This window comes from Phodopus roborovskii, unplaced genomic scaffold (assembly GCF_943737965.1).
Source record: "Phodopus roborovskii unplaced genomic scaffold, PHOROB, whole genome shotgun sequence".
Classification (NCBI taxonomy): Eukaryota; Metazoa; Chordata; class Mammalia; order Rodentia; family Cricetidae; genus Phodopus; species Phodopus roborovskii.
This window is the reverse complement of record NW_026126645.1, coordinates 3005994-3033591: the sequence shown is the minus strand read 5'-3', so window position 1 is coordinate 3033591 and position 27598 is coordinate 3005994. Positions and strand designations below refer to the sequence as shown.

Here is a 27598-nt window from a genome sequence, read left to right as displayed (position 1 = left end):
AGGTTCTTATACATACTAGCCAAGCAAGCATACTCCTGATGCCCCAGCCAAAAGCCTATTTGAATGGCTGCATAATATTCCTAAGTATGGCTCTATACCATATTTATTTAAAAATCTCTTGTATTTTAAGTTTTCAGAGTGTTTTGTATTTGTTGTTGTTGTTTTTTACCATTAATACTCTTGCTTTGAATACAGCGCAGGTGAACATTTCACTTCCTTTGCATTGACAGAATCCTTGAATGAATTTAAATGACGTATGCTTTTTTTTCTATCAGGGATTACTTATTTTCTATAATTACATACTTGATATGTAAATTTATTTAGGTAAAACAGTTAAGCAGCAACACAAATAAATACATTGTTTTCCATCCCCAGATACTCCTATCCTGTCAAAAGGCATTTTTCTAGTTCTAGATGAGTAGGCTCCACATGCTTTGCTAGTTCGTGCTTCCTCAACATGGTGTGAGTGCCCAGCTCCTTGTTCCTCTTCTGCATTAACATGCTGCATTAACATTTTTAATAATGTGAGCATCTAAGATGGGGTGGTCCATTGCCTAAAATCTCACCTCTGAGAGATAGAGAAACAAGGGACAGAAGTTCAAGGTACTGACTGTATAGCTAGCTTGAGGACAGCCTGGGCTACATGACATTCTCTCTCTCTCTCTCTCTCTCTCTCTCTCTCTCTCTCTCTCTCTCTCTCTCTCTCTCTCTCTGAGTATTTAATGTTGACAGCACGGTTAAGATGCTAAAGTTCAGTAATTCAAGTGACTTACCCAGGTCATGGAATTTTCCAAGGAAGTTTAACAGTGAGTCCTATGTTACAGAATTACTCCTTCCTAGTTAAATATTACCATTGAAAAATCTTTCTGATTTAATTGCCCCCAAATTATATTTATGTTCCTAATTTTTAAAAAATGTATATGGGTGTCTGCCTGCGTCCATGTCTATGCACCACTTTCGTTCCTGGTGCCCACAGAGGTCAGGGAGGGCATCAGGTCTCCTGGAACTGGGGCTACAGATGGTTGTGAGCTGCCATGTGGATGCTGGAAATCAAACTTAAGTCCTCTGAAAGAGCAGTGAGTGCTCTTAACTACTGAGCCATCTTTTCAGCCCCAATGGTTGGTATTTTAATCACAGTTAAAGAAGGAGAAAAACTGTGTTGTGTACCATGTCCAGGGCTATGACACAGGGCCCTCCCTGCTGTTGTTTTGCTAGAAGTTGGGTGTTTTAGTTTTGGTCCAAACACAAACATAAGATTCGGAAACCTGGCTCCTTGATTCTGGGTCTAGCATTGCTTAGATACATGGACAACTTGGGCAGGCCACATAATTTCTGTCAGTCTCTTCATCGGTTAAGTTATGTAGTCTCTAAGCATAATCTAATTGCACAGTTTTCTGGTTTTTATTTCTTTGTTTTTGATGGAATCCTGTTGGGTAACCCAAGCTGACATCCGACACACCATCCTTCTGCCTTCTGTGTGCTGAGGTTGCAGGCACCACCACACTCTGCTTTCATCACCTTCTTATAAAGGATCATTTCATGATGGTATACATTGATGAATTAATTTCCAAATTTTAATCTGGTGATGAATGATGGGAAAGTAGGCTAAGTAGTAAGTGAATGAGGCATGTGGAGAAAGCCAAGGAGTGGGGTAAGGGGGACAGAAAGGGAATGAGGCATGAGTCTGTTGCAGCCAGTCTGTGTTGGTGACATTGAAGAGGACAGGATGAAGGTGATTTGGGATCTTCCTTGTTCTTAGGCAACTTGGAAGAGGGTTAGATCTGATCTGCTACAGATAGATGCGCAGAGCAAAAGAAAGACATTGACCAAAGTCAGTGAGGGTCCTCCTTGCCTTCTGATGGAGCCATCAAAACCTCAGCTCTTGCCCAGTGCTCAACAGAATCCTGTATGCACCTGTCACAGGAAAGACCAGGCTGCAGAAGGGTATGGGACCTCAATGGCAGAAAGAACAAGACACTGTCAGTTGGCATTGCACCTTGACTCTAAAACTTGCCTGCTGAATTTGGAGCCAGGCGTTTACTTTAATGACCAAGGTGATTTACAGAGTTTTCTCTAAATGTCAGTTCCATGGAGCCAACTTCCTTCTCTTCTATTCTGTGATTTGAAAAGGGCTTTCTGGTGTTTTTTGCTCCGGCTATTTGCATCTTCTCCTAGATAACTGCAAAGAATATTATTATGAATTGATTCTTTGATTTATATTGAGTAATTTGTGTTTCTCAAGTCCAGCCAACTGTGAGATTTTGCAAGGTTAGGGTTTATGTATCTGCAAAGCTGATAGCCAAGTCAGACCTTTTGGTAAATTAAGTTCAAGCCATGTGGGGAAGTTTCTTGGCAGCCAGCTCGCTGGCCTGTGCCAGGAGCGTTTTCCTAGATAAATAGCGTCACTCAGTTTCTAGCAAAGTTCAGTAAGGCTCTGCAAATGGAGGCACTCCCATCAGACTGGCTAGCACTTCATCTTTCCTGAGAGAGGCTTGGGGAGCCCAGAAACCCTGGCAACCAGAGAAACTGAGGTTGCAAGTGAGAACAGGGAGCCAGGAGCTGAGAGGAGAGCTTAGTGGAGAACGGCACTGACTGTAGTATGGTGACTTGAGCTTCATCCCATACGCCGTATGTTATAGTTCCATTTCTGTTGCTGTCATAAAACACCCTGACCAAAAGCAGCTAAGAGGAGAGGGTGCATTACAGCTCATGGTCTGTCACTGAGAGAAAACAGTGGTGGAACTAGAAAACTTGAGTTTTCAAAAGCAGAAACCGTGGAGGAGCACTGCTTGCTGGCTTGCACACAGGTCCGTGCTTAGCTAGCCTCCTTGTACATAACCCAACAGCAATTGCCTGAGGAAAGTTGCTGACCATAGTGGGTCAGGCTCTCCTACATCAATTAACATTCAAGACGGTGCCCACAGAAATGCTCTGGGCAGTCTGATCTGGGCAGACCCTCAACTGAGACCCTCTTTCTACAGTTACTCTAGGCTGTGACAGTTAACTAGGATATCACATAAAGCTGAAAGGAAAGGATTCCACAGAGTTGTCCTCTGACTTCCACATGTATACGGTGACATCTCTCCACTCTCCAATAATATTTTTTTAAGGGCAAGGAGCTGGGCAGATCTGCATTTAAGCTGTGCCTAACATTAATGACTCCTGTGCAGTCTTGAGCAAGTTCCCTTGCTGGATACCAATTTCCTCCACTGTAAGCTGGAGATAGTAAGCTCTCCATCTGATGGGGATGTTAGGGGAACTAAAGGGGGTGGAAAATGCTTAGCATACACCAGGCATTAGTCCTGTGCTACTGGCTTTGGCATTTGAGAGTTAAGGATCTGGAAAAGGGCAGGTCTAGTGGATTGGCCAAAAACGATGTTTTAATTGCTTCCTGCTCATCCCCTTGATGACTCCTGTCCTAGGAGTCTTGGGATAGATGGCCCTACACAGAAACCCTGACAGAGGGCAAGAACAATGTGCGGTGCGCAGGGGCCCAGTGAGCACTGAGTGCATGTGGGGCACAGCCTTTGTAACACTCACAAGATGTGATGGGCTTCTTCAGCTGCTTTGGGGGGCTGAAACCCACTCCTGAGGGACAACTAGGAGCTGCATGTGGTCTCTGATAGGAAATTTGTTCTGCTGAGTGACACGGAGCTGGGTGGGGAGAGGGACTGGTGTCAGGTCCTTTGAAGCCCTCCCGATATTGCCAAATCCCAAACAGCATGCAATATTGAGTTCTAAGTTTTGACAGCACAGAAGAGAATACCGGGTTTGAATGCTGTTTCAGGCAGCTTTCAGAATCTGGCTAGTAGGCTGCCGAGAAGTTGAGCTGTGTGGAGGAAGGCAGATGCATTGTGTTTAGAAAAGAAATGCCACAGTAGGTCACGTATAGAGGCATGAGCCAAGATCTGCACACTGTACTCAGTTCTGCATGTATCAATGGCTTGTGTGTGCCATCGGTGAGTCTTCAGAGGCTTACTGAGGTCTCGGTGACCTTCTTCACCTTAGGTAAGGAGCAGCTCATCCTGAAAGTGAACCTTGTTGGGTCTAGTTAGATTGGCAGCAGCTGGGGATGTGAGAGGCTCTTGGAAGAGCAGATTGTTGGAATGTAGGCCAGAGGCACTTGGGTTAGTGCCAAGGGGTTGTGGAGCTGTTTGCCTAAGGCTGGCCTGGCTATAGAATTCTCTGTATTCTGTAGATTTATTCTTGTTCTTGTTTTGGCTAGAGCCAGTACAAAAGGGAGAGATGTGTGGATGACTTGTAAGTTGGTAGACATGAATGAAGTGTTGCTTTAACATAACTGAAAATAATTAGATATGAATGGATGTGATTTGAGGTTGGGCTTTGGCAGACAGTACCTGGCTTCCCTGTGGCATCTGTGTCACCTGGAAATATTAGGAGTGCAGAATCTCAGGCTTCACACTAGAACTTCTGGGCCAGAATTTCCTTTGACAAGATCTCTGTGTGATTCTTGGGCACATTAAAGCCTGGGAAGTTGCTGTGGTGGAGGAGAGGACTTGAGTTTCAAGTCAGACAGATGTTCACTGCTTGTATTGACTACCGGTGCCCTTGGGCTGTGACTTAACATCTTCACTGTCAAGGCCTTGTTGAGAATGGAGTTTAATGCCTTTCTGAGTTGTTAGTGTTAAAAAGCTTAAGAAATGCTTAGAACGGTACTGTGGTGCATCATTATGGTGGCTATTAGTGATTCTTTGAAAAGTGACAGCCCCATATAAATTGGCAGAATATGAAAAAGAAAGACCATACTGACATTAATACTGGTAGGAGGCATGACTTGGCAATTTAGAAAAATTGGTCACCAGATACAGTGGCACTAGAGAGGCCAGCCTGGGTTGTATTACAAGAACCTGTTTTTAAAAACCAAGTGTTGGGGGAGCTGGAGAGATGGCTCAGTGGTTAAGAGCAATGGCCGCTCTTCCAAAAGAACCAGGTTCAAATCCCAGCACCCACATGACAGCTCACACCTGTCGGTAACTCCAGTTCTAGAATTCGATCTCCTCACACAGGGATACATGCAGGCAAAACACCAGTGCACTTATAAAAGAAAATAAACAAAAAACCAAAACTAAACTAAAAATTAAAAAAAAAAAAAAAAAGAAGAAGAAGAAACCAAGTGTAGGGATTGTTGCACAGTGGTACAGCATTTGCTCAGTTAGCACCTAGAAAGCCCTTAATTTGATCACTCGAACCTCAACAAAAGAATAAATGGAAAAATTAAAGGGAAGAGTAAAACACCGTCTCCTGAGGTGCTGGGTGGTAGATATGATGGGTTCCCTGACCAGTCTCCTGGAGGAGAGAATAGAGGTGCTTCCATTAAGTAACCTGTAGTTGACAGCTCAGTTTGTGGGAGGAAATTGCCTGCAGAGGAGGTGGATGGCTAAGTCTTAGCAATTAGTGTGGCCCTGCATTGTAGAGCACAGAACCATGGCTTGCCTGTTGAAGCCCAGCTTAATGTCAGGACTTGGCCCTAATTTATTAGCTTTTTGGTCCTTTCACGGGGTATTTAATATCTTGGTGTCTTAGTTTGCATCTGTACATAGGGTAGATGGTATTGGGAGCTGTAAATCCCAGTACATAAACAAGCTATATATCTTGCATCTCCTTGCTCAGAGATAGCCTCCCAAATCCCTGAAGATATATGCTGTGCTTGGGTCAGCCCTTAGACCCTCCCATGCTAGAGTTCTCTGGAGCTATTCTGGCTGCTTGGAATTCCCAGTGACCTTTACCAAAGACCACTGGCCCATTGAGGTGCTGCTCCACATTTGGGGCAGAGTGATGAAGATGGTGATATAACAATAGAAACAACAGTTCCATGTGAGAGACACACATGAACCTCGGAGTGAGAAATCTGCATTCCTTACACTGCAGCTCTGCCTATCAGGCACTTGGTATTAGAGAAGATACCAAATGACAGCTGCTTTTGAACTTGAGAAATCCAGGCCTGCTGAAAGCTACAGTTACCCTTTTCTAACCTCACCAACCCTCCTCACATTCTCAGAAATAATTGCCAGGGCTTCTCTTTTAACTCAGCTGATTCCTCAGATACCTTACATTTTAAATCATCTTTTCGTGTGGAGCAATCCCCATTTCTTGTCTCTGAGTGTGTGATCTTTGCTCTAATTATGTTGAGAGTGCCAGTTATTTCACCTGGCTCTGGTTGTTTGTGCGATACTAAATAGCCACAGGGTTAAGGCAGAGTAGGATCAGAGAGCAGCTCAGCCTCCCAGGACCTCAGTTTCCTCCCTTGAAAAGGAAGAGATTGGACTAAGGTCATCTGGTTGGGTGACAAGAGTACATGATAGATAAAGTAATGAACTTCTGCACCAGGGAAGCAATGGAAAGGGCTCTCCAAGGTCCCTGGACTCTCTGGCTGCCACAGAGCTCAGGCAATGAGACAGAAGGCAAGATTGCAAAGGAGGTGGGACTTATCACTAGAGACAATAAAGCAGGGGGTAGAATTAGTAGCGGACCCAAACTGACGATCCTTGACCAAGAATTCTAGTAGCTTTTCTCTCCTGCAGTAGAAATCCAGCCTTTGAGCACCTGCAGGTGGCTACTAAGAGACAATGTGGGTAGGATGTCAGGGCATCTGTCCTTGCTGTTGGTCCCTCTCCTGGATCCGCCCATCCTGCCTCTCATTCCCCATGCACTGACTCAGTTTCATTCTTCTTCTTTTGGAGCCTCTACCCTTGGCTCTGTATCTGGCCACACCCACTGTGCTGCTGTCACATGGTGTATTGGGGACCTCTGTCATTGGTGTCTGGTGCAGTGCCATGGGATCCCCTCAAGAAATGGGCCCACGTGTCTCCTCTGGCTAGTGTGCCTGATCTTTGTCCCCACCTGTTAAGATCATACCTAAATGGCAATTACAGCTCCGACCTTTTCCTTTTCCTTGCTGCTAAGCGGAGGGGAGTGGAGATGCCCATCCATTCTCTCCTTCCCCTTCCTTTCTCTGGTCTCTTACAGACTGAGCCCATTTGAGTGTTACTGGTGCTGGGTGGGCCATATGCTCCCTGTGGACAAGGGTCTTGATTTATATTCCACCTGGCTCCCACAGAGCACCTAGCAGTGTGCCTAGTAGATGATGTGTGTGGGCTGTGCCGAGACTCTCGGGAAAGTAAGTACAGGAGATCTGACGCTCTGCTCTCCGGTCGTGGCAGCAGAGGTTTTCTTCACTGATGCCTTGCTGGGGAACTTGCCTGGGGCTGTGAAGGCAGAACTTTTCAATTCCACAGTGTATTTGGATATAGGAATCTTCAGTGTTACTTCCTTCCCTGTTCCTTAAAGAGATGTCACCTTCCCTCCAAACAGGGCTTTGCACCCACTTGCCTTCTCTGGTTTGTGTTCTGTGGAACGTAAGGGACCCAAGACTTCCAAATCTTTTTTGGAAGGAGTCAGGGTAGAAATTTAAATAAATATTCTTTGTGCCCCTTTTAGAAAGCTGGCCTAGTTTTCTACTTTGTGTTGAATTCCCATTTGTGTTTTGGGTCATTATACAGCACTTGGTTCAGCCAATTAAGTTTCTTCTGTCTGGTGTCTTTATTCTGAGTCAGTATAGCCTTTTCTTGAGGCTTTAAAGCACTCCTTTGAGGACCATCCTTCTTTCTGGAGTTCTTTCTTGTTGCTTAAACGTTTTCCCCATGGGACCTCTGACAGTTTCCCCAGCCTAGCAATTTCTGCAAGTGCTTTGTAACATACTTTATATTGTTCCTGTGTCAATCTTCAAGACTTAGAGATTTCAACACTCAATGATCTGTTGTAAGTTTCTTTACCTCCCAAACCACACTGTAGTGAGTGTTCTATTCTCTCTCCATGGAACTTCCTGCAAAGGGAGTTAGGCTGAAACAGGAGAGCATGTTGGAAACTGTGGCAAGTATGACTTAGCCTCTGGACTTTCTATTGCTCCCTCCCCCCAAGTTGCATTTGTATGGATCATCACATGCATTTACTTAGTAACAGAATTCTGTAGCAGAAAGTGTTCTGCAAAGGTTGTATAGGTTGTATAATTTGTTTCTCAAGTATAGCTTAGCCAGAGCTCTGGGCTTTCTGTAGCTCACATTCCCAAAGTGGTCTGCAAAGGCTGTATAGTTTGTTTCTTTAAAGACAGATACTTAAGCCAGAAGGTTAGTTTCAAAACTGTTTAGACATTTCACAGCCTCTGGGTAGTAAAAATAGCTCATTCATTAATATTTAACTATACACAGCACTATTTTAAGTGTAGATACATAGACACACACAGACACACACAAGACACTATTTTAAGTGTAAACACACAAGGTACTATTTTAAGTACAAATATACTCAGAAACGCATACATGCATGCACACACACAATATAGTTTTTAAAAGTTTAAGCAGAGAAAGTGAGGGAGGGAGGGATAGGGAACTGGGATCAACATGTAAAATAATAAATTAAATTAAAAAAAAGTTTAAGCAAAGGATACCTACTTCTTGACAAGAAAATTGTCACCTGTTCACTTATTGTGATTACTAATACTTAATGGATTTATTACTTCCATCTTACTTTGTTTCTATTTAGGACACTTCTCTTGCTTTCTTTTTCCCTCACTCACTACTGAATTAGTCATATTTTCCTTATTATTTTTTATACCTTCGGTTTGTAAATTCTTCCTTCCTTTCTGTTATTGCTGAGGGATCAGACCTAGGGTCTCATGTATGCCAGGCAAGGGACTACTGAGTTGTCCCTAGGCTTAGCCTTTATTTCTACATGTTCTTACATGTCATCACATGCTTAACAGGCCAGTGATATTTGGGGCATCTTCTTGCTCACAGAAAATTAATCTAGTCTTACTTCTCTTAGCTTCCATGTTGCTTACCTTTAATTCCCAGAGTCAGTGGTTGGTGTGTGAGACTACACCCCTCAGCATCAGCAGTTTGTCTTGCTTACTTTTAGAGATGGAGGTCTCACTGTATTGTCCAGACTGGTCTTGAACTTGGAAATTCTGCTTCAGCCTCCCGGTAGCTGGCTGGTGTTGCAACTGTGCACCATCATTGATCACCATTAGTGATCTTAAGTATTCTATGCTTGAAAAAAAATTTTAGGGGGTGGAGCAGCGTTGAGACAGACAGGATCTCACTGTGTGACCCTGGCTGGTCTGGAAGTCAATTTCTAGACCAGGCTGGCTGTGAACTCACAGAAATCCACAGGACTCTGCTTCCTGGGTGCTGGGATTAAAAGTATGCACCACTATGCCCAGTATGTATTTGATGAAATTTGGCAGATTTGCTTGTAAAACCCAACTCATGGGGTGGGGATGGGGATAATTCAGTGGTAGAGTACTTGTTTATCTAACATTGTGAGGCCCTGACTTCTATACCTGGCACCCTAAAAGAGAAAACAGTAGGAATTACCACTGTGCAAAAAAGGATGGAGAGCATCTCTATTCTGCCAGAGTTCTCCTATGCTTCTCATTCCTGATGCCATCACCTGATTTTTCAGCTTTGCCTACATTGGCATCTTGTATGCAGGACCATCTAGTCAGATGCTCTTTTGTGTCTGCCTTCTCTGGCAGTTTCTTTAAAATGCATCCATGATGTCATGTAAACAGGAGCCTCTCCTTCCACTGTATAAATTGTGCAGTTTCATAAATAGTTATTTTATATTTTCACCAACAAGAGTTTCTGGTTCTCAGTACTCTCAGCGTTTCTTATTTAGCTGAGCTGGGAGCTTTGTGCCTTCTTTGCTGCTGTTGTTTCTCTTACCTTATCTCTTTTCTCTGGTTCATTTTCCCTCACAACGGCTCTGTCACTGATGGTCTCCTAGTCTCATACTTTAAGGCTCATCTCAAATGGCACTTTATCACCTTGTACATGCTTGGTTGATAGGCTTATCTCTGGGGATGAGGACACTGCTTCTCCATCTCTTTTTGTCGCCATCGCCGTGATTGGGAAGTCAGTAATGTGTCTGCCATTCTCATTTGTTCGCTTAAAATTCTTTTTCCTTGTTAATTAATATTTTGAAATTTTTATTCTAAAGACATGTGTCTAGCTGTAATTTTATTTATTTATTTTAGGAGGCTGCTTATGTTCATGTATGTTCTTAGAAGTGTGGTAGAAGCCAAGGAGTGTTGTACGTATTCTGTTCTATCATTTAATGGCTTATTCCCTTGAGACAGGGTCTCTCATTGAATCTGGAGCTTTCCATTTGGGCTAGGGTTACAGAATTTGCCTCTCTCTGCCACCCCACCAATCAACATTGGCATCATAGGCACACATGACTATGTCCAGCATTTACACAAGTGCTGGAGATTCAAACTCAGATCCCCATGATTGCAGGTATGTACTCAATGAGCCATCTCCCCAGCCCTGTCTTTAATTTTAGAAAATTCTCAGAAAGGATACATTTTTCTACGTGTCTTAAGCATGTCTGCCTGGAATGCCTACCAGATGCCTGTCAGGCTTGGAATTCTTTCTTCTACAGTCTTAGCTTTCCTTTTCTGTTTCCTGGCCTTTTATTTTACTTTAGTTTTGGTTTTTTGAGACAGGGTTTTTCTGTGTTACTTTGGACCCTGTCCTGGAACTAGCTCTGTAGACCAGGCTGGCCTCAAACTCACAGAGACTGCTTGCCTCTACCTCCCAAGTGCTGGGACTAAAGATGTGTGCCACCAATACCCAGCTGTTTCCTGTCCATTTAATTCTACTGTCTATTGTGAGCAGTTGTCTCAAACTTCTCTTCAAGTAAGTACCTTTCTCTTCAGCTCCATCTAATGTGATGAATGGATTTCTGTGACTGACTCAACATGCCCCCCCAACGTGTGTGTGTGTGTGTGTGTGTGTGTGTGTGTGTGTGTGTGTGTGCTGTGTGTGTATGTGCTGTGAGTATATATTCAGTCTATGTCTGTGTGTGTTGTGTGTGGTCTTGACAGATACATAATATCCTTTGATGTGTTTGTAACCTGTGTTCATGGTATTGCCTGATGTATCTCATCCTGCTGGTTTTGTAATCACTACTGGGTATTGAAGATCTCTCTATGTCTATGTCTCAATGACAGGTCATTTTCCTGTCTGGTGGCCTATCTTCTGTAGTGTACACCTTCCATTTCTATTCTCTCAGTCTTGAACATAACAAATGCTTTCCATCTCTCTACTGTCACAGACAATGCTCAGTGAGTGCTGTTTTCTACCATCTTCATTTTCCCTTGAGAGTTTCTCTGTGTAACAACTCTGGCTGAACTGGCTGAACTTGAACTCAAAGATCCACCTGCCTCTGCCTCCCAAGTGCTGGGATTAAAGGCATGCACCAATACCTCCTAGTCAGTGCTGGCTTGTTTTTTTTTTTTTTTTTTTTAATAACTATTATTTTATATTATGTGCATTGGTGTTTTGACTGTATGTATGTCTGTGTGAGGGTGTCAGATCTTAGAGTTATGGACAGTTATGAGTACTGGGAATTGAACCTGGGTCCACTGGAAGAGCAGTAAGTGCTCTCAACTGCTGATCCGTTTCTCCAGCCTGCCAGTGCTGTTTCTTAATGGGCCTCTGTGCACAGGAGAATGTTTCCCAGTCTGCAAGGCATATGTGTGCTGCTTGTCTCCCGAACTCTTTATCAGACCACCTTCCCAGAACAGCTATATAGATTACATACCCAGTAGTGATACCCTAAGCCCAGATTCTGCTGTGGGTTTCTATATGACCTTGAATAAATTGGCCAACTTCTCTGGGCCTCAGTCTTCTCATCACTGAAGAGTATGTGTATTAGTGTTAGTATGTGCTCTGAAGGGACCAGGTCAGCGCCTGCCTCCTTAGGTGTTCTGAGGATAAAACGAGCTAATAAACAAAACGAGTCATTATTTTGTAAGAATACCATCAGTGCCTGTGAGCCTCTTTGCTTGCCCTTCCCCTGCAGGTTTTAATTTTTTTCTAAGATTATAGGGATTTGTTATATTTTCTAGTTATAAATTCCTTGATGCCTTTAAACTTTGCAGATGTTATCTCCTTTTGTGAACCTTTGTAAGGGAGCTCTGTTATCTATACACTCAAAATATGAGCCTCCTGTTTCTTGTAGGGCACTATTTAAGAAGTCTTTTCTTACCCCCACTTCAAAGGACTTCTCTGGAACTTTCTTCTCTTACCCTGTATACAGTTGCCTTGCTCGTCCACCTTCTTCACATGGTCTGGGGTGGTGAGCATCCTTTCTGGGTTTTTCTGTTTCCCTGTGTGAGTCTCTTTGCTTTGGAATATGAAAGTTCCCCAGTCTCTTCTGATGCATACCAGAGGTGAGTTTTTGTGATAATTCTTGATTGTGATTTCTGTAAGACACAGAATGCTGGCTGTGCCTGTGTGGCAAGGCCTGTGTGTGGCTCCCTGCGTCAGGTCTAGATGACTAGCTGCTTCTGTGTACTTCCTGGTGCTCAGCACTGCTTTAGCATGAGGCATGGGCCTGAGCCTGGGGCTTCATGCCGGGCTCAGTTCTGGCTCCCTGTCTTCTGCTTTCTGGAAGTCTCATCTCTTGCCTGTGTTACTGCAGCGCCCTTCAAGTCCAGGGCCTGTGCATGAGCTTGAATCCCCCATGGGTTTCAACTCCCACTTACTATTCTAGCTTTGATTTTGATGTCTCTTTCATTTTCAGGTGCCTGGGGAATTTTTTTTTTTTAACTTGACTATGTATTTTAAAAGCATTTTTTGTGGGTTTTATCCAGCATTTCCGTGTCTGTAGTGATAGAAAAGATGACTTTATACTACCTCAGTGTGCTCTTTTTGCCAAAGGTCTATTCTGAAATTAGCATTCCTGTTAGTTTTAGTGTTTTTTTTTTAACTTTTAATATTGTCAGCTTATACATTCATTGAGTAGCCTTTGACTGTCCTTGACTGTTTTTGGCTATAACTACCTCCATTCTCCTTTTATTGTTCAACTTTATGATGTTCTAGTATCTGTATACTCATTATGTAATGCACTGCTGCTCTTCCAAAGGACCTGGGTTCGGTTCCCATCACCCACATGGTGGCTTATAACTGTCCATACCTCCAGTTCCAGAGGATTCAATACTCTCTTCTGGCCTCCACGGGCACTGCAGGCGTGTGATGCACTTACATACATGCAGGCAAAGCACCCATACAAATAGCATAAATATAAATAAAATCTTTGTTATTGTTTTTAAAAGAGATCCTGTAATTTGATTTGATTTGTCTTTACTCTGCCCAAATGTTTATTCATCAACTTATTACATTATTATTTCTTCTTGTTAATAAAAATATTAACTAGTTTGACCACAAGGACTCATAGACAATGCTTAAAATTTTTTAAATTTCTGCAGCGTTTTTCTTTTGCTACGAGTACCATGAGATGGATACAAATTCCCATGCTGTTCATGCTGCTGCTGTCACTTCAGTCACTCAGCCCTGGGGACTCATGCATTTTAGAAACACACAGGACTTTTGTCCTCTGTGGCTTTTGTGCAGCCCTGACTGGCCTAGAAGTTGGTGATCTCCTGCCTTCTCGCTGCTTGGGGTTTCACGAATGCAGCACCACAAATAGCCACATATCTTTTTAAAACATAGATGTTAAGATAGTCTGTACCCAAAGGATAGTGCTAAATGCTCATGGTGGGCCTCTGATAAAACTGAAACAATTGTGTGAATTAACAAATGCCAGCCACCATGGCACTTATGAGGTGTGGGTGGATGGCTAGAATTGGAAACAAAGTCTAAGATTTCTTAGAAATGACTTTGTAACTTTTTTTTTTTTTTTTTTAAGATTTACTTTGTGTGAGTATTTTGGCTGCATTTGTTTGCCTGGTTTGTATCTGGTGCCTGTGGAGGCCAGGAAAGGGCATCATGCTTCTGGAACTAAAGTTACAGGTGGGTGGGTCTAAGTCACCATGAGGGAGCTGGTGGAGCTCCAGAAAGGAGAGCTCAGGAAAGTGCTCAGGGTGCCTGGTGCCCTGGGTTCTAGGCCTCCATCAGTTCATCAGGAATCAGGTTTTCCTGGCCCATGCTTGTTGGAGGGAGGCTTTTGCACTGGGCCTCTGTTCCTGGTGATTTTCTGTGTCTGCCTGGCACCCATCTTAGGGAGACAGTGGTCTCTTCTCTAATCAGGGCTTCCCATTATTCAGCTTATTGTGAGGACAGTGGTGCCTTATCAGCCCTTTACGTGCACAGTGGAGCCTGAACTCCAAATACATTAGTTTCTCAGGTATCAGGAAAAATAAAACTAGTGGTGGGTAAAAGGAGAATCAGCCACGATTGTTTAAAAAGACAGCTACTATTTCTCTCTTTCTTAGAAACAGAGGTTTTACTGCCATTACTTTCTGGAGATGCTATAATTTTATCATCACTGTAGAATCCACAAACCCAAACCTGAGCTGTACCCTCATGGTCTGTCTCCTCCAGTGTCATCTGGACCTTCCAGGCAGTGCCTTGCTTACCACACTAGGGACCTGGGGTGTTGTTTCTCTCTTCCTTCATGCCCTGCAGTTCCTAAATCACTAGGACTCTCCTCTTTCTCCACCTCTGGTGAAGACCCTCATTGGTTTGTTTGGATCTCCTTTGACAATAGAGTCTGCCTGTTAAATTATCTTCCTTAAATTCTGTAGACACACTGCTGATGCCAGGCATAGTGGTGCACAGCTTTAATCCCAGCACTTGAGAGGCAGAGGCAGGTGGATCTCTGAGTTTGAGGCCAGCCTGGTCTACCAAACAAGTTCCAGGACAGTGGAGGCTACACAGAGAAAACCTGTCTCAAAAAACCAAAATGAAGGAGAAAGAGAAGCAGCAGCACTACCGAAATAACATATTTAAAGTACGTCTTTGAGTCTTTGACCACGTGACTTTCTACTACAGAAACCTTCAGTGGCTTCTCTTTGTCTTTAAGAGAAAACCCCTGTTCTTCCAAGTGGCCTATTCATCACTCTGTGCCTCTCCAGACCCATCTCTTGACTCTCCCAGTCCCTTACTTTATATTCTAACACCACAGATGTTTTTATAACCCTCCTCCACCCCAGTGTTCCTCCTGACCAAGAGGATGCTTTCTTACCTGCGTGCCTTCTGCAGGCTGCCCTGCACACACTGCCTTAGCCCCCAACCCTTCTTACTTCCTATCTTTTAAGATGCAGGTCAGGGAGCTGGAGAGATGGCTCAGTATGTAAAGGTGCTTGCCATACAACATGAGGACCTGAGTTTAAATCTCCAGAACTTACATAAAAGTTAAATGTGTAGCATGTCTATACTCAGTACTTCAGTGGGGAGATTGAAGGTGGAGACATTGGACTATCCCGAAACTCATGGGCCAAGTAAACTGATGTCTGTATTCATCCACATGAATATACATCATGTACACACACACACACACACACACACACACACACACACATGCATACTCACATGCAAATCAGCCAATACTCTTCCTCCAAGTTTTACTCCAACCCCTGGACTCCTCTCTTCAAAATTAGGTTGTTACATGCATATTGAAACCCCCATCATTGTATACCTCTCTCTAATTTGTGTTTTATTTTACCAAGTCACCAACAATATGTATGCAAACCCCCATCATTGTATACTTCCCTCTAATTGGTGTTTTATTCTACCAAGTCACCAACAATATGTATGTTAGGCAGCATTTCAAGCACCCAGAGACAGCGAGTAGTAAAGATCCTCTCCCAGTAAAGCTTAGGAATTACCTAGGAGACAGGTGAGGCACAACCAGAGCACCACACACCAGTGGGTGGTGTGTGATAGGTGAAAGCAGGGCAGGGTGAGGTGAGGACAGTGACACTGGCCAAGTGTTCTTACCTGGGAATGTTCTAGACATGAAATATTTTGGATATATTGGTTTTTAGAACATCTGCCTTCAGAGACTTAAAGACAGGCTCCTAAATAGAAACATGGTATTCAAATAAATAAGCAAACACAGTATTTATTGCGGTAAATAAGGATCAGGATAAACAAATAGGCCGAATAGATGTTTATTCAGGGAGAAATAACTTACAACCTAGACAGATGAACACCAGGAAATTCAACCCGATCCTCTCCTGTCCGAGTCACGCCAGCAAGAGAGCGCCTTCCTGGCCCCCTCCGACCTCCTTCCCCAGGTCCTCTCCGCCCATCGCTCCACCCCCCAATGGGCGTGGTCAGTGCTACAGAAGGACTACCTCACTACAAGTATTCATTCTTGTTTGTTTCTTGAACACTAGCCTGCAGGTCATTACACACAGTTACTATTGCTAGTAAACTTGAATGTTGACTTTTTTTATGAACTGGTGTTTTGCCTGCATGTATGCCCATGTGAAGGTGCCGGGTCCCCTAGAACTGGAGTTACAGACAGTTGTGAGCTGCCGGGTGGGTGCTGGGAATTGAACCTGGGTCCTCTGGAAGAGCAGTCAATGTTCTTAACCACTGAGTCATCTCTCCAGCTCAGCCATGAAAATTTTCATCTGTGATAACATGTTGGTGCCATTTCTGATTTGCAGCCAAGAATGGCAGCACACACCTACAAGCCACTGCCCCTGTAATCTCTATAGTTTGAGAGGCAGAGGCAGGAAGACCGTGAACTCCAGACCAGTTTGGGCTACATAAAGAAAGACACTGCCTCATAAAACAAACAGAAAAGAAAGAATGAACTAGTTTCTGGCTCTGAAGCATTTCAGATTACAAATGCGCTACCTGCGTGGCCCCTGAGCAGTGTGCTGGTGGAGGTGAGAACGCCACCCTGGCAGGGATGCGAGGGACCCTATGGCTGAAGTGTCCTCCATATGCTCCTGGGTCAGCCAGGGAGCTGGGGGCGGAGGAGCAGAATGTACGGGAGGTTAGGCAGCCGGTGACAGCTGGGTTATGAAGGGCTGGTGCAGTTCATTATCAGAACCTTGACTTTGATCTGACACTGAAGCCATTTAAGGCACTTGTGCAAAAGAAATGCCAGGCTCTGACTGTGTGCTGAGTAGATCACTGTGGCTGAATAGAAGTGGGACAGGCAGAGGCATGGAGATCAGCTATGAGGTTATTGTAGAAGTTTCGATCTGCCCATGAAGGAATGAGGGGTACTAGGATTTCATATAGTGCAGGTAGAGCCAGTGGGGCTTTTCGAGGATTAGATCTAGTATATGAGGAAACACAGGCATTGGGGTTAACTATCGATTTTTTGTTTGTTTTAGTGTATATGTATAAGTATTTGGTCTGCATGTATGTTTGGTCTGCATACATGTTTGGTAGCCTTGGGGCCAAAAGTGGACACCAGATCCCCTGAAACTGATGTCACAGACTATTGTGAGCTGCCACATAGGTGCTGGGAATCAAACCTGGGTCTTCTAGAAAAACAGCCAGTGCTCTTAACTACTGAGCCATCTCTAGCCCAATATAGGGTTTTGGTGAGCAGTTAGGACAGGATTTCTGGGAAATGGGGAAGATGTCAGAGAGCTTTGGAGACATAAAGTTTCAAAAACCTTTTAGGTTTCCAGTTGGAGACATTGAGAAGGAACACCAGGAAGCTGGCACACCAGATGTTGGAAGTGTACACCTGGAATTTAGAGGAAGCTTGAGCTGGAGAATCGATGAGGAATGCCCCCAAAGGAAACAGGGAGCCTGACCAGTGAGTCAGTGGAAGCATGAACCAAGTGACAAGTGTATACAAGGGGAGGTAATGATCCCTGCCCAGTACTATGACAGCTTGAGTCCTGGGACATTCTATTTCCAGTCTGTGTCTATGTCTGTCCCTCCTGCTGTCCAGCGCTCTTAGGGGGCAGAGTGGCATACAGCAGAGCAATTACAGCTTCCAGATTAGCCTGTAGTGATCACAGGCCCTTCCTTCCATAGCTGGGTTCCCCTCAGCTACTCTGTGGAATAGGGAAGGAAAAATGACTTCTAGAGTCACCACGAGGAGAAAGTGAGACCATACATGCAGGGCACTAAGCATGGTCCCTGACTCTAACTAATCACGTAGGACTATGACTATAATTATTGCTAACTCAGGAGTCCTGGTGCCCTGCCCCTCCCTGTTGTGCAACACTAAATGAGTGAATGAATGAATTGTCCTTTGGCTTGTTGAGCATCTCCCACTAGGCCTTTCCTGAATGCTAGTTTGTTTAACATAGTTCTTTGTGGGTCTCTCTAGGGCTGATCCTCACTAGGTGGCGTCCGGAGGGAGAAAGGAAGGAGCCACACCATGGAACTCCCCAACTATAGCCAGCAGCTGCTGCTGCAGCTCTACGCCCTGTGCAAGGAGCAGCGGTTCTGTGATTGCACTATTTCCATAGGCAACATCTACTTCAGGGCCCATAAGCTCGTCCTGGCAGCAGCCAGCCTCCTGTTTAAAACCTTGCTGGATGGCACAGATGCCATCTCCATTGACGCATCTGTGGTGAGCCCTGAGGAGTTTGCCCTCTTGCTAGAAATGACATACACTGGCAAGCTCCCCGTGGGCAAGCACAATTTCTCCAAGATCATCTCCTTAGCAGATAGCCTGCAGATGTTTGACGTAGCTGTTGGTTGTAAAAATCTTCTGACCAATCTTGTGAACTGCTCTGTCCAGGGGCAGGTGGTAAGGGATATCTCGGTGCTGTCCTCAGAGGCAGGTAGCAAGGACTCAGAGAAGCCTCAAGTAGAAGTCATTTCTTCTGAAGGTCCTGGGGAGCCCTCTTCTTCCCTGGAAGTTTCTACCACACCAGCAAGCCCTGAGAAAGCCAAGACCCAGGACATAATTCACGTGGCCACCCAAGAGATAAAATCAGATCCTCCCATTGTCCCGGTGGCTGCAGAGATCACAGCGGCGACTCCTCATGCAGCTGAAGTATGTTCCCCTTCTCCTGTTGGACAGATCCCAAGTGAGGCAAAGGAAGCCAACACAGAAACAGGTAACAGTCACTTCATTTTGTATTTTATTTTATATAGTTTATATTTAATTGAAATTCATACTTCTGTTGACAATTACAGTATTTGGTGGTTTTAGTTTTTAAATTTTTTGTTTTGTTATTGTTTGATATTTTGAGGCCAAGTCCTTCTATGGAATCCCAATCGACTTGGAACCATGTAGACCATGTTGGCCTCTAACTCATGGCAATCCTCCTGCCACTACCTAACAAGTGCTGGGATTAAAAGCATGTGTCACCACGCTCTGCAAATGTTTAGTTTCACTGATAGTTTGCCAGAGGTCACCGTCAGGAAGGAGACCACAGTTTGCTGCGGCCTCTCACTGGGATCTTCTTTTGAAACTGTCTGTTGTTTTGGTATTGAAAATCGGAGTGAGCACAGAGCAGAGAGGCAATACTAAGACAGCAGTGTTGGGCTTCCCAGAGCTCCCCAGGGCCATCACCAGGCAGATGATGTGTGGAGAAAAAGCCTGGAAATGCTGGCACCCTTCTTATCCATCATGTGCTAGGTCCTCGTCTGAAATGCTTTCCCATCATTTCACATGATAAAGCCCTGTTTTGTTCATTGTGCTCTTCACTCAGAGTGTGAGAAGGATCAGGACCAGCTGAATTTCCTGCGAGAACATGAAAGTGTCTTCTCAAATGCAGCCTTGCTCAACCAGGACACCTTGAAAAGACTGGACGAATGCTCAGAGATTAAAAGCCCCCAGAAGGAGGTAGGTGCCTCTGAATGTCACTTGTCTAGGTTCAACATCTCAGGAATCCAAGTTGGTGTCCCTCACGGGGCAGAAATAGAAAAATGCAAACCACCTAGGGTTTCACTTTTCCTCATGAATGACCTCCCTCCCTTCCCAAAAGAAGGGTCCTGAAAGACTGCTAAGCAGTAACTTCAAAAAGGAAGTTGTATTTTGATCACCATGAGAATCCAGCTTTTTTTTTTTTTTTTTTTTTTTTTTTTTTTTTTAAATCAGGTGTTTTAAGACCGGGCCTTGCTCTGTAACCCAGACTGGCCTTGAACATCCTCTGGCTTCAGCCTCCATGTGCTGGGACTTCAGGTTTGCACCATGGTGCCTTATACCAAACTTTCTTTTGGGCCACCAGTCAGCTTCCAAATCATGACACAGAGGCTTATTATTAGTTATGAATGCCAGCCTTAGCTTAGGCTTGTTTCTTGCTAGCTCTTATAACTTAATTTAACCTATTTCTTTTCGTCTACGTTTTGCCTCAAAGCTTTTTACCCTTTCTTCATCCTTCCCTTCTTCCCTCCCTCCCGCCTCCCTCCCTTTCTTCCTTCCATTAAATGGCAGACATTTATTTAATAATGCTTGCTAAGCTTGATACATAATTTATCTCCTTTAATCCTCACAAAAATTATGGATCTATTTTATGTCCTATTTTATGGCTGAGAATACAAAGAGGTTAAATAGCCTGGTAAAGGCACAGAGCACATAAGAACTCAGCCAGAATGAAAAACCAAAGATTCTGACTTTATGTGTGGTCCTGAGGATAGAGCCCAGGGCCTATCTTGTGTGTGTAAAGTAAGCCCTCTACCTCCGAGTATACCCTCAGCTGGAATTCTGACTTTAGAGAGCTGCAAGCTGAGTTACCCTGATTCCAGCAGGCGGAAGTGACCCACGTGTTTAAACACACTAGGAATCTCCTGACAGGAAAGCTGCCAGATGGTTGCCATGCTGCTTCTTAGCTGCCCTTTTCTGTTTTAAGGCAACTGTGCTCTGCACGCCTGACCTTGCAGGGTTCACTCCACAGGCACTTAGAAGCCCACCTGCTTCCTCTGAGGAACCTGCTGAGAGCTCAGCAGGGGGCCTCCAGCAGGCTGACCCATCTGGTGGGGAGTGGTAGAATGAGGGTTTCCTGGTGCTATAGGCTTGTTGACTGCTAATTCTGTCAGTAAATGCCTACCAGCATTTCATTATTTTCCTGGCCCATTGTAGGTTACATTTTAGAAAACAAATTTAGTATTGATTTTAACCATTATTAGTAAGTAGTTGGCCATAGTCATAAATCTCTGCCTTGAGAGCAATAATTTTTACATTCTGGGTAACTCTTGATGTCTCTCTGGGGATGAGGGGGTTCAAGTTGTAAGTCCCTCCCCCACTTTGTCTGATTGCTCTGAAAGACATCATGGTTTTATATTTTTTGCCCTTGCATGTTCTCTTCACAGCTTAATCCATCACTTTAGTCATTGGTCTATTACCTTGATAACTTCTAGGTACACCTCTTCATTTTCTCCCTTAGGCCTTTCTCCACTTCCCTTGGAAGGAACATCATTCCTTGGATAGCAGTGCGAAGATTAGTAATGCTTGTATTTATTTGAATTGTGACTTTGCCATTTTTGGATAACACTGTGCCTAAAAATGTCCCTTGTAACCATTGGGCCATTTCTCGTTACTTTACAAAGGACTTGGGTTCAGTTCCCGGCACCCACATGGAGACTCACAACCATCCATAACTCTAGCCTCTGTGGACACTATGCACAAACATGATGTGCATACATACATGCAGCCAGAACACGCATATACACACATAAAAGAAAAATAAATGACAAAAATGTATCTTTTATGAGGGCCTGTTAAACACTTCTTTTTTCTTTCTGTTTTAATTCTTGTCCTAACCTTCTGATGGCAGTGCTGATGGCAGGCAGGCAGCCCTGAGTCACTGCTGGTGATCATTACAGGCTTATGTTATTTCTTCCTCGATTGTAAAGGTCAGAATACCAGCTTTAAAAATCACTTGGTGGCCCTATTTTAAACCATTATAGCCTGTAATACATAATACAAAAGGAAACGGTCTTTAAGAACATAAGGTTAAATTAAATATAAGGACAGAGGATGTAGCTCATGGTAGAAGTCTTGCCTAGTTAGCACAAGGTCCTGGATTTGATCCCCATCAATTCAGAAAATGAATTGCTGAGTTAGGTTTGGGGATGGGAGCCATCTTGTTCCAGGTTCTCCTGCTCTTATCCCTTTCAGCCAGCTCTGGAGAGGCATGCTTTGCTGCAGTGAAGTACACGACTTGATAAGTCTCAATGTGTGTCCAGAAACCATTTTCACAGTCAAGGTGGACATGCAGCACCCCAGATCTTCTCATGGCCTTTGGCAAACCACCCCTCGGCTCACCTACTCCCTAAGTGAAGCTGCTTCAACCTTCTCTGTTCACAACCCACTTTTGTTTGAGAAATTTTGTGTGATCCTGGGTATACAGGTCTATAAAACAGATAGCCAAGTCCAACATTTATTGACAATAAGTCATCAAGAAATGTATTTTAAGATAATTTTTGGTGTATATATAGTTTCATCATTTATTACACATAAAAGCAGATTTGCATTCTAATTAGATGGTTGTCTATTTTTATGTGAAGAACTAAACCTTGGCTGAATATTTGATACTACAGGATGTAGAGAGCATCTTCACATTTTCTGAGTTGATGAGTACTTGGACTTCACACAAAATGGCACAAGTATGTTTAGGGCCATTTCAGAAATGATGTGAAATTCTGTTCTAATCTCTGCCAAAATTCACTTAACATTTTTTAAAAATAAAATAAAATACAAGTCAGCAATTTAAACAGCAATTTGAAAAATCAAACATTCTAGCAAATCACAGCTCAAAATGCACTAATTCAATACTCACATGCTGAGAAATGATGGTAGAAAAATATTCAATCTTTGTTTCCCATATGTCTCTGTAAGCAGGGGACTTGGTGAGGACAGTAAAACTCCTGTAGTTCCCAGAAGCAGTAGTCTTGACTGATGGCAGAGGTGCTTGAGGTAGCGTTTGTGGCTCTGCCTGGCATGCCAGTGTGTGCAGAACAAATAGTACACACTGTACATTCAGAACCAAAGCCTCGGTGAAGTCACACCATCAGACCAAGCGAGCACTGCCAGAAACTGCACAGATTTATTACCCACTTGATTTTAACTTTGATTTTCTTACTGTTGCATGTTCAGAAACATTTTGTCAACAAATCTTTTGTAATAGCATCTCCCCCCACCCCACCTGACCCCCCTCACACACATTCAGTTATCTGACCCCAGTTGGGCCAGGCTTTAAGTAACCACTGATTGGTTTTGTCTATTTAGATTAGTTTGTGTTTTCTAGAGTATTACATAAACGGAGTGTGTGGGGGTCTGTTCCCTTAACATACTTTGTGGAGACCCATCCGTGCTATTGTATGTTCATTCCTTCTTCTTGCTGGGGTAATGCTCCATTGCAAGACTAATAGTTTATTTAACCAACTTGCTACTTCCTTGTGACCTTGAGCAACCTAGTCTTTATGGGTATAGTTTCTTACTTTATAAAACGGGAGTGTCTCCAGGTGCCATCTTAGAGGGTCATCATGTATTTATATGACATCTCTGTAAAATGTCAGGTACACAGCAGCTGCCTTGATTTGTAATTACCTTGGTGCTCTTTGGCCTAAGCAGCTTCAATGCCCCCTTTTCACTGAGTGCCTTATGATGTCTTAGTGCTATGTGCTTTATTCTGGCATGTGAGATGTTTGTGTGCCCCTAGACTTAATCTATGGAGCATGTTTTCACAAAGGTAACAAGCTCTTGAGTGGAACTACGTTCCAGAATTGCAGGTGTGGGGTCTCAGACAAAGTCCTTGGTCTCTCTAGAACAATGGTGGGTTCCATATGGTCTGGAATACTTGTTAAGATGTAGCTTCTGGAGAGTCTCATTCTTAGGTCGTAGTAGAACTTGGGAATCTGATGTAACTTGACATCATTAAAAATAATCCCACTATGTGTGCCATTTGAGGCCTGCTGCCACTGGTGAGTGGTACCAGGTTCTGGTTGAAACACAGGAGATGTACTTATGTCCTGGACTGAGTTCAGGGAGGACATGGGCTCCTGGTGTCCTGATATGTTTATCTCCCAAGCTACCTGATGAAACGTGGCAAAGCCATTTCCTAAGCAATGATTGCTGAAACACGAGAGGCAGGGTGCTGGAACCCAGGGAAGTTCCACAGCCGGAACTGATCACAATAGGTCTGCTGGGACTGGGGCATGAGAGCATCTCCTGCCAGAGTGCGCACAGTCTAACTACCATCGCCATTAAAGAAAGCAAGTAGTTACTGGCTGAGTAAAACCTGTTTCAAGGCAGCCCGTACTTTCTTTTAATTTGTGCTATAACTTTTGTCTTCTCTTATTCCTGGCTATGTCCCTGCATTAGTTAATGAAAGACCTAAAAAGTAATGTTAATGATGGTCTAACCTAGAAACCAATATTTGTTCCTTGGAATTTGCTAGCTTCCTCTCACAAGGCCCTGAGATGATAAGAATTCACACTGCCCCTCCTTTCCTGTGAGTCAACAGGTGGTAAATAGGGTCAAGAGATAGCTGTAACTCTGGTTTGCCCAGACAAGATTAATTAGCACACCTGAGGCCCTAAGGTCTGCTGACCCTAATAGCAGACCATCCAGCCTCCAAGGGTCACTACTCAATGGACAGAGGGTCCCACCCCCTCCCTAAGCTTGTGGGTTTGCCTTTAAAAACACCTGTGCCCGGGAGAGGGGGCTTCTCCCTAGCCTGCGTACTGGAGGAGCCCGTTTGCGCAAACGTTTCCTGTTCATTAAAGCCTCTTGAATTTTGCAGCAACTGGACTGGACATTGAGTTCTTGGGGTATTGACCGAACCTGGAAGACTCCTCATTCTGAGGGTCTTACATTAATTGTATGTATAGCAAAGTGATCTTTGTCACAAATAAGAAGCTAAGTTCTCCACTATTGATTTCTGGGCTGTCTTGTTTCACTTTCAAATCTCACATCCCAGAAAGACTTCCAGAGCTGAAGACCAGGTAGTATTCATTCTCCTTCAGCTGCATTTCAAAGGCAAGCTAGTTTTCTCCTCTGGGAATCTCATGTTCTCAGTTCTCAGTAGTAGCACTGCTTTGTCTTGTGGCATGGTGTAGCTTTTCGTCCTAAGGACAGTGCTTACTGGCTGGGGTAACCCTCTCAGAACCCTAACTGGCAGTCATTTCACAGGCCTGCAGTTTTCAAGATCTTCTCTGCTCATCAAGGCTGGGCCACACTGCTAGAGCTCTAGAAAGGCTTGCAATTGTAGGGAAAGGTTCAGTGAAACTTCGTGTGAGCACTGTGTCCCATAGTAATCACATAGATTAAGAAGAATGGCATGTTTATTGCCTGTGTCCTAGTCAGTGTTCAGTGACTAGTTCTGGTAGGTCCAGTAGCATCCAGTGCAGATGGATTTAATGTATCCAGGGTTTCGTTCAGACTACTCTGTTTGTTGCCCTGTGACTTTCGCTTCTCCAGTGCTCATCTAGAATAGCAGAAGGAATGCAACCTGGGATAGTGTGAGGAGCAGAGTGGACAGCAAATCCAAGATGATGTGGAACGATTATCTATGGTCTGTGTCATAGTTTATTTTTGGTAGTAGCAATTGAGCAGAGCCTGATGTATGCTAAACAGGCACACTACCCAGGAACTATACCCCAGCCCCATCTTTATCATCATGATTTTTCTCTCCTGGCCCTCATCATGGAAGGGGTGGGGGGACAGAGTGCACAAGACTGTCACCCAGACAAAAGTGGAGGTCCTAGGAAGAAACATTTGAGATAAGCATAGAAATCCAATGAAAAGGCGTGAGTGAAGGGATGTTTTTTCCTGTGTTGTAGAAGGAGAACTAACTGCCTCATCTTTTAGTCTACCTATGTTTCACTTGCTAATTTTGACTACTTATATGAACATGTGCTGGCATGGATTTACTGAAGTTCCTTTAACCCCTTAAGAGTCAATGAAGTTGTAGTGTTTGGTTAAAGAGCTTGCTCCCAGTGACAAGGCTGTGTTTTACTTGGGATCGTGGAGTTCCCTTACATAGTAGCAGCCCTGCACAATGTATGGCACCCTCTTGGCACTCCTGTCTAGGCAGAGCTGCTGTCGCAGAAGGGGGGCTGCAAGCCTGGAGTGCCGGCTCTGATGTGGCTGTCCAGTCAGTGCTGGAGTGAAGAGCGGGGCTGTCCAGACAGCTGACGGTTCCCTCCTGCCCTTTCATCAGCCCACTCCTGCTCCTCCTCCCAGGTGGTCACCCAGCACCACTGCTGAGCAATGAAGTTAACAAATGTTTTAATTTCACCGCTGAGTAGTTCTGTAGAGGGAGAGACAGCAGATGAGAGCACTTCAGAAGCCACCGCTGGTGGAAGCTCCATTCCCCTCAGCTCAGGTGATCATGCCAGGCACAGTGGATACCCAGAGAGAATGTGTACTATTCAGAGAGCCAGAGGTGAGCAAAGGAAACAGCCTGGCCTGGGGTAGAATAGGGTGACTGTGATATCAGTAAGAAAGGAAGGGAGGGAGGAAAAGGAAAACGGAGGAAGTAATATGTTTACTGAGGGTGTTAGGAGTGAAGAGAGTCTTAACTATGAGCTAGCTCTTCCTAGGTGAGAAATCACTGTAACATTCAGCAGCCTGGAGACAATTACTTATTCCCACAGATTTTGCAGGTCAAGAGTTCAGTGGAACCTGGCTGGTCCCTGATTTGAGCCTCATGTGGCTGCAGCTGGAGTGTCAGCCAGCTACTGTTGTTTCTGGGCTCAGCTCCCCAGGATCTTAGCAGATTCCAGAAGGTGTGCTTTCACACTACACTCTGCTGCAATTGGACCTGTCCCTTCTTTCCAGTGATCTCTCCCTAGGGCAGTCGAAACATGGTGGCTTGCATCTCCCAGAGCAAGGCAGAGAGAGACAGCAGGTGAGCAGAGCATGGCCATGCTTGCACTGTCACATGCACCTGGAGGCAGAAGTCCTGGGAGCTGTTTTGCATGTTGTTGACCTCAGGATCCCTACTGCTGTCAGTGAAGGGTACTCCAAAGAGATGGTAGACCAGCTAACAAAACATGAGAAGTTGGGTTAATTTGGCCAAAGGGGATTTAAAGCATTCACCTGATGTCTTCATTTCTTGTTCATTGTTTTTAAAGTAGATGATATGTTACCTAAGGTTAACGGAAATTATTTATAAAATCTTTATGTAGATTTTTTAAAAATGTGTGTGCACTTGCACCCATGCAGTATGTTCAGATGCCTGCAGAAGCCAGAAGAGAAAGGACATCATCAGTTCCCCCAGAGCTGGAGTTTCAGGTGGTTGTGAACTTCTCATGGATGCTAGAGTCTGAACCTTGGTCCTCTGCAAGAGCAGCAAGTGCTCTTAGCTATGGAAGTGTTAAACTAGTTTTGTTCAAGTTTACTTTTAGAGATTACCAAAACCATAAGAAACTCCCTTTAAAGGTTACTATAAGAAGTACGCATGCAACTATATGAAGGAAACATGGTGGACCTCATGTTTTTCAAAATAAATTTTTGTTAAAATACAAATATTAACTTTACTATCCCATTGGTCTTCCTCCCATTCACGTAAGAAATGTTCTATCAAATTAAAGAAAGGCATGTTCATTTTGTTTATGTTGCCACTGGAGTTGCTGATACTTTATTGTGGTTTGAAGTAGTCGAGGGTGTGGCCCTGAGACCTGGAGTCTAAGGCATATCTTGCAGAGCTGTGTGGCTCTAGATCAGAAGAGGGCTGGAGAGTGAGCCTCTTCACAGGATTTTCAGGGAAAGAAGCAAGGGTTGGCAGGAGGCTGGGGCCAGCCAGGCTGTGTGACAATTCCCTGTCTCCTCAAAAATAATGTTTTAGGCAGTTTTAGATCCTGCTATGGTAATGGATTTGGGAGAAAGCTGAAAGGGCTGGCCACAAAGATGGTTTTCTAACCATAGTATTTCATGGTCACTGATG

General features: G+C 44.1%; 1 protein-coding gene across 2 annotated transcripts in view; it reads left to right on the top strand.

Moving 5' to 3' along the window:
* Zbtb40 (zinc finger and BTB domain containing 40) overlaps positions 1-27598 on the top strand; it is a 66249-nt gene that overhangs the window by 12390 nt on the left and 26261 nt on the right. For both annotated transcript variants that reach the window (XM_051173573.1, XM_051173572.1), the window contains exons 2-3: positions 18082-18820; positions 19418-19551. In XM_051173573.1, coding sequence (XP_051029530.1) covers positions 18133-18820; positions 19418-19551 — 822 coding nt within the window. In that variant the 5' untranslated portion in view covers positions 18082-18132. The remainder of the gene's footprint in view (positions 1-18081; positions 18821-19417; positions 19552-27598) is intronic.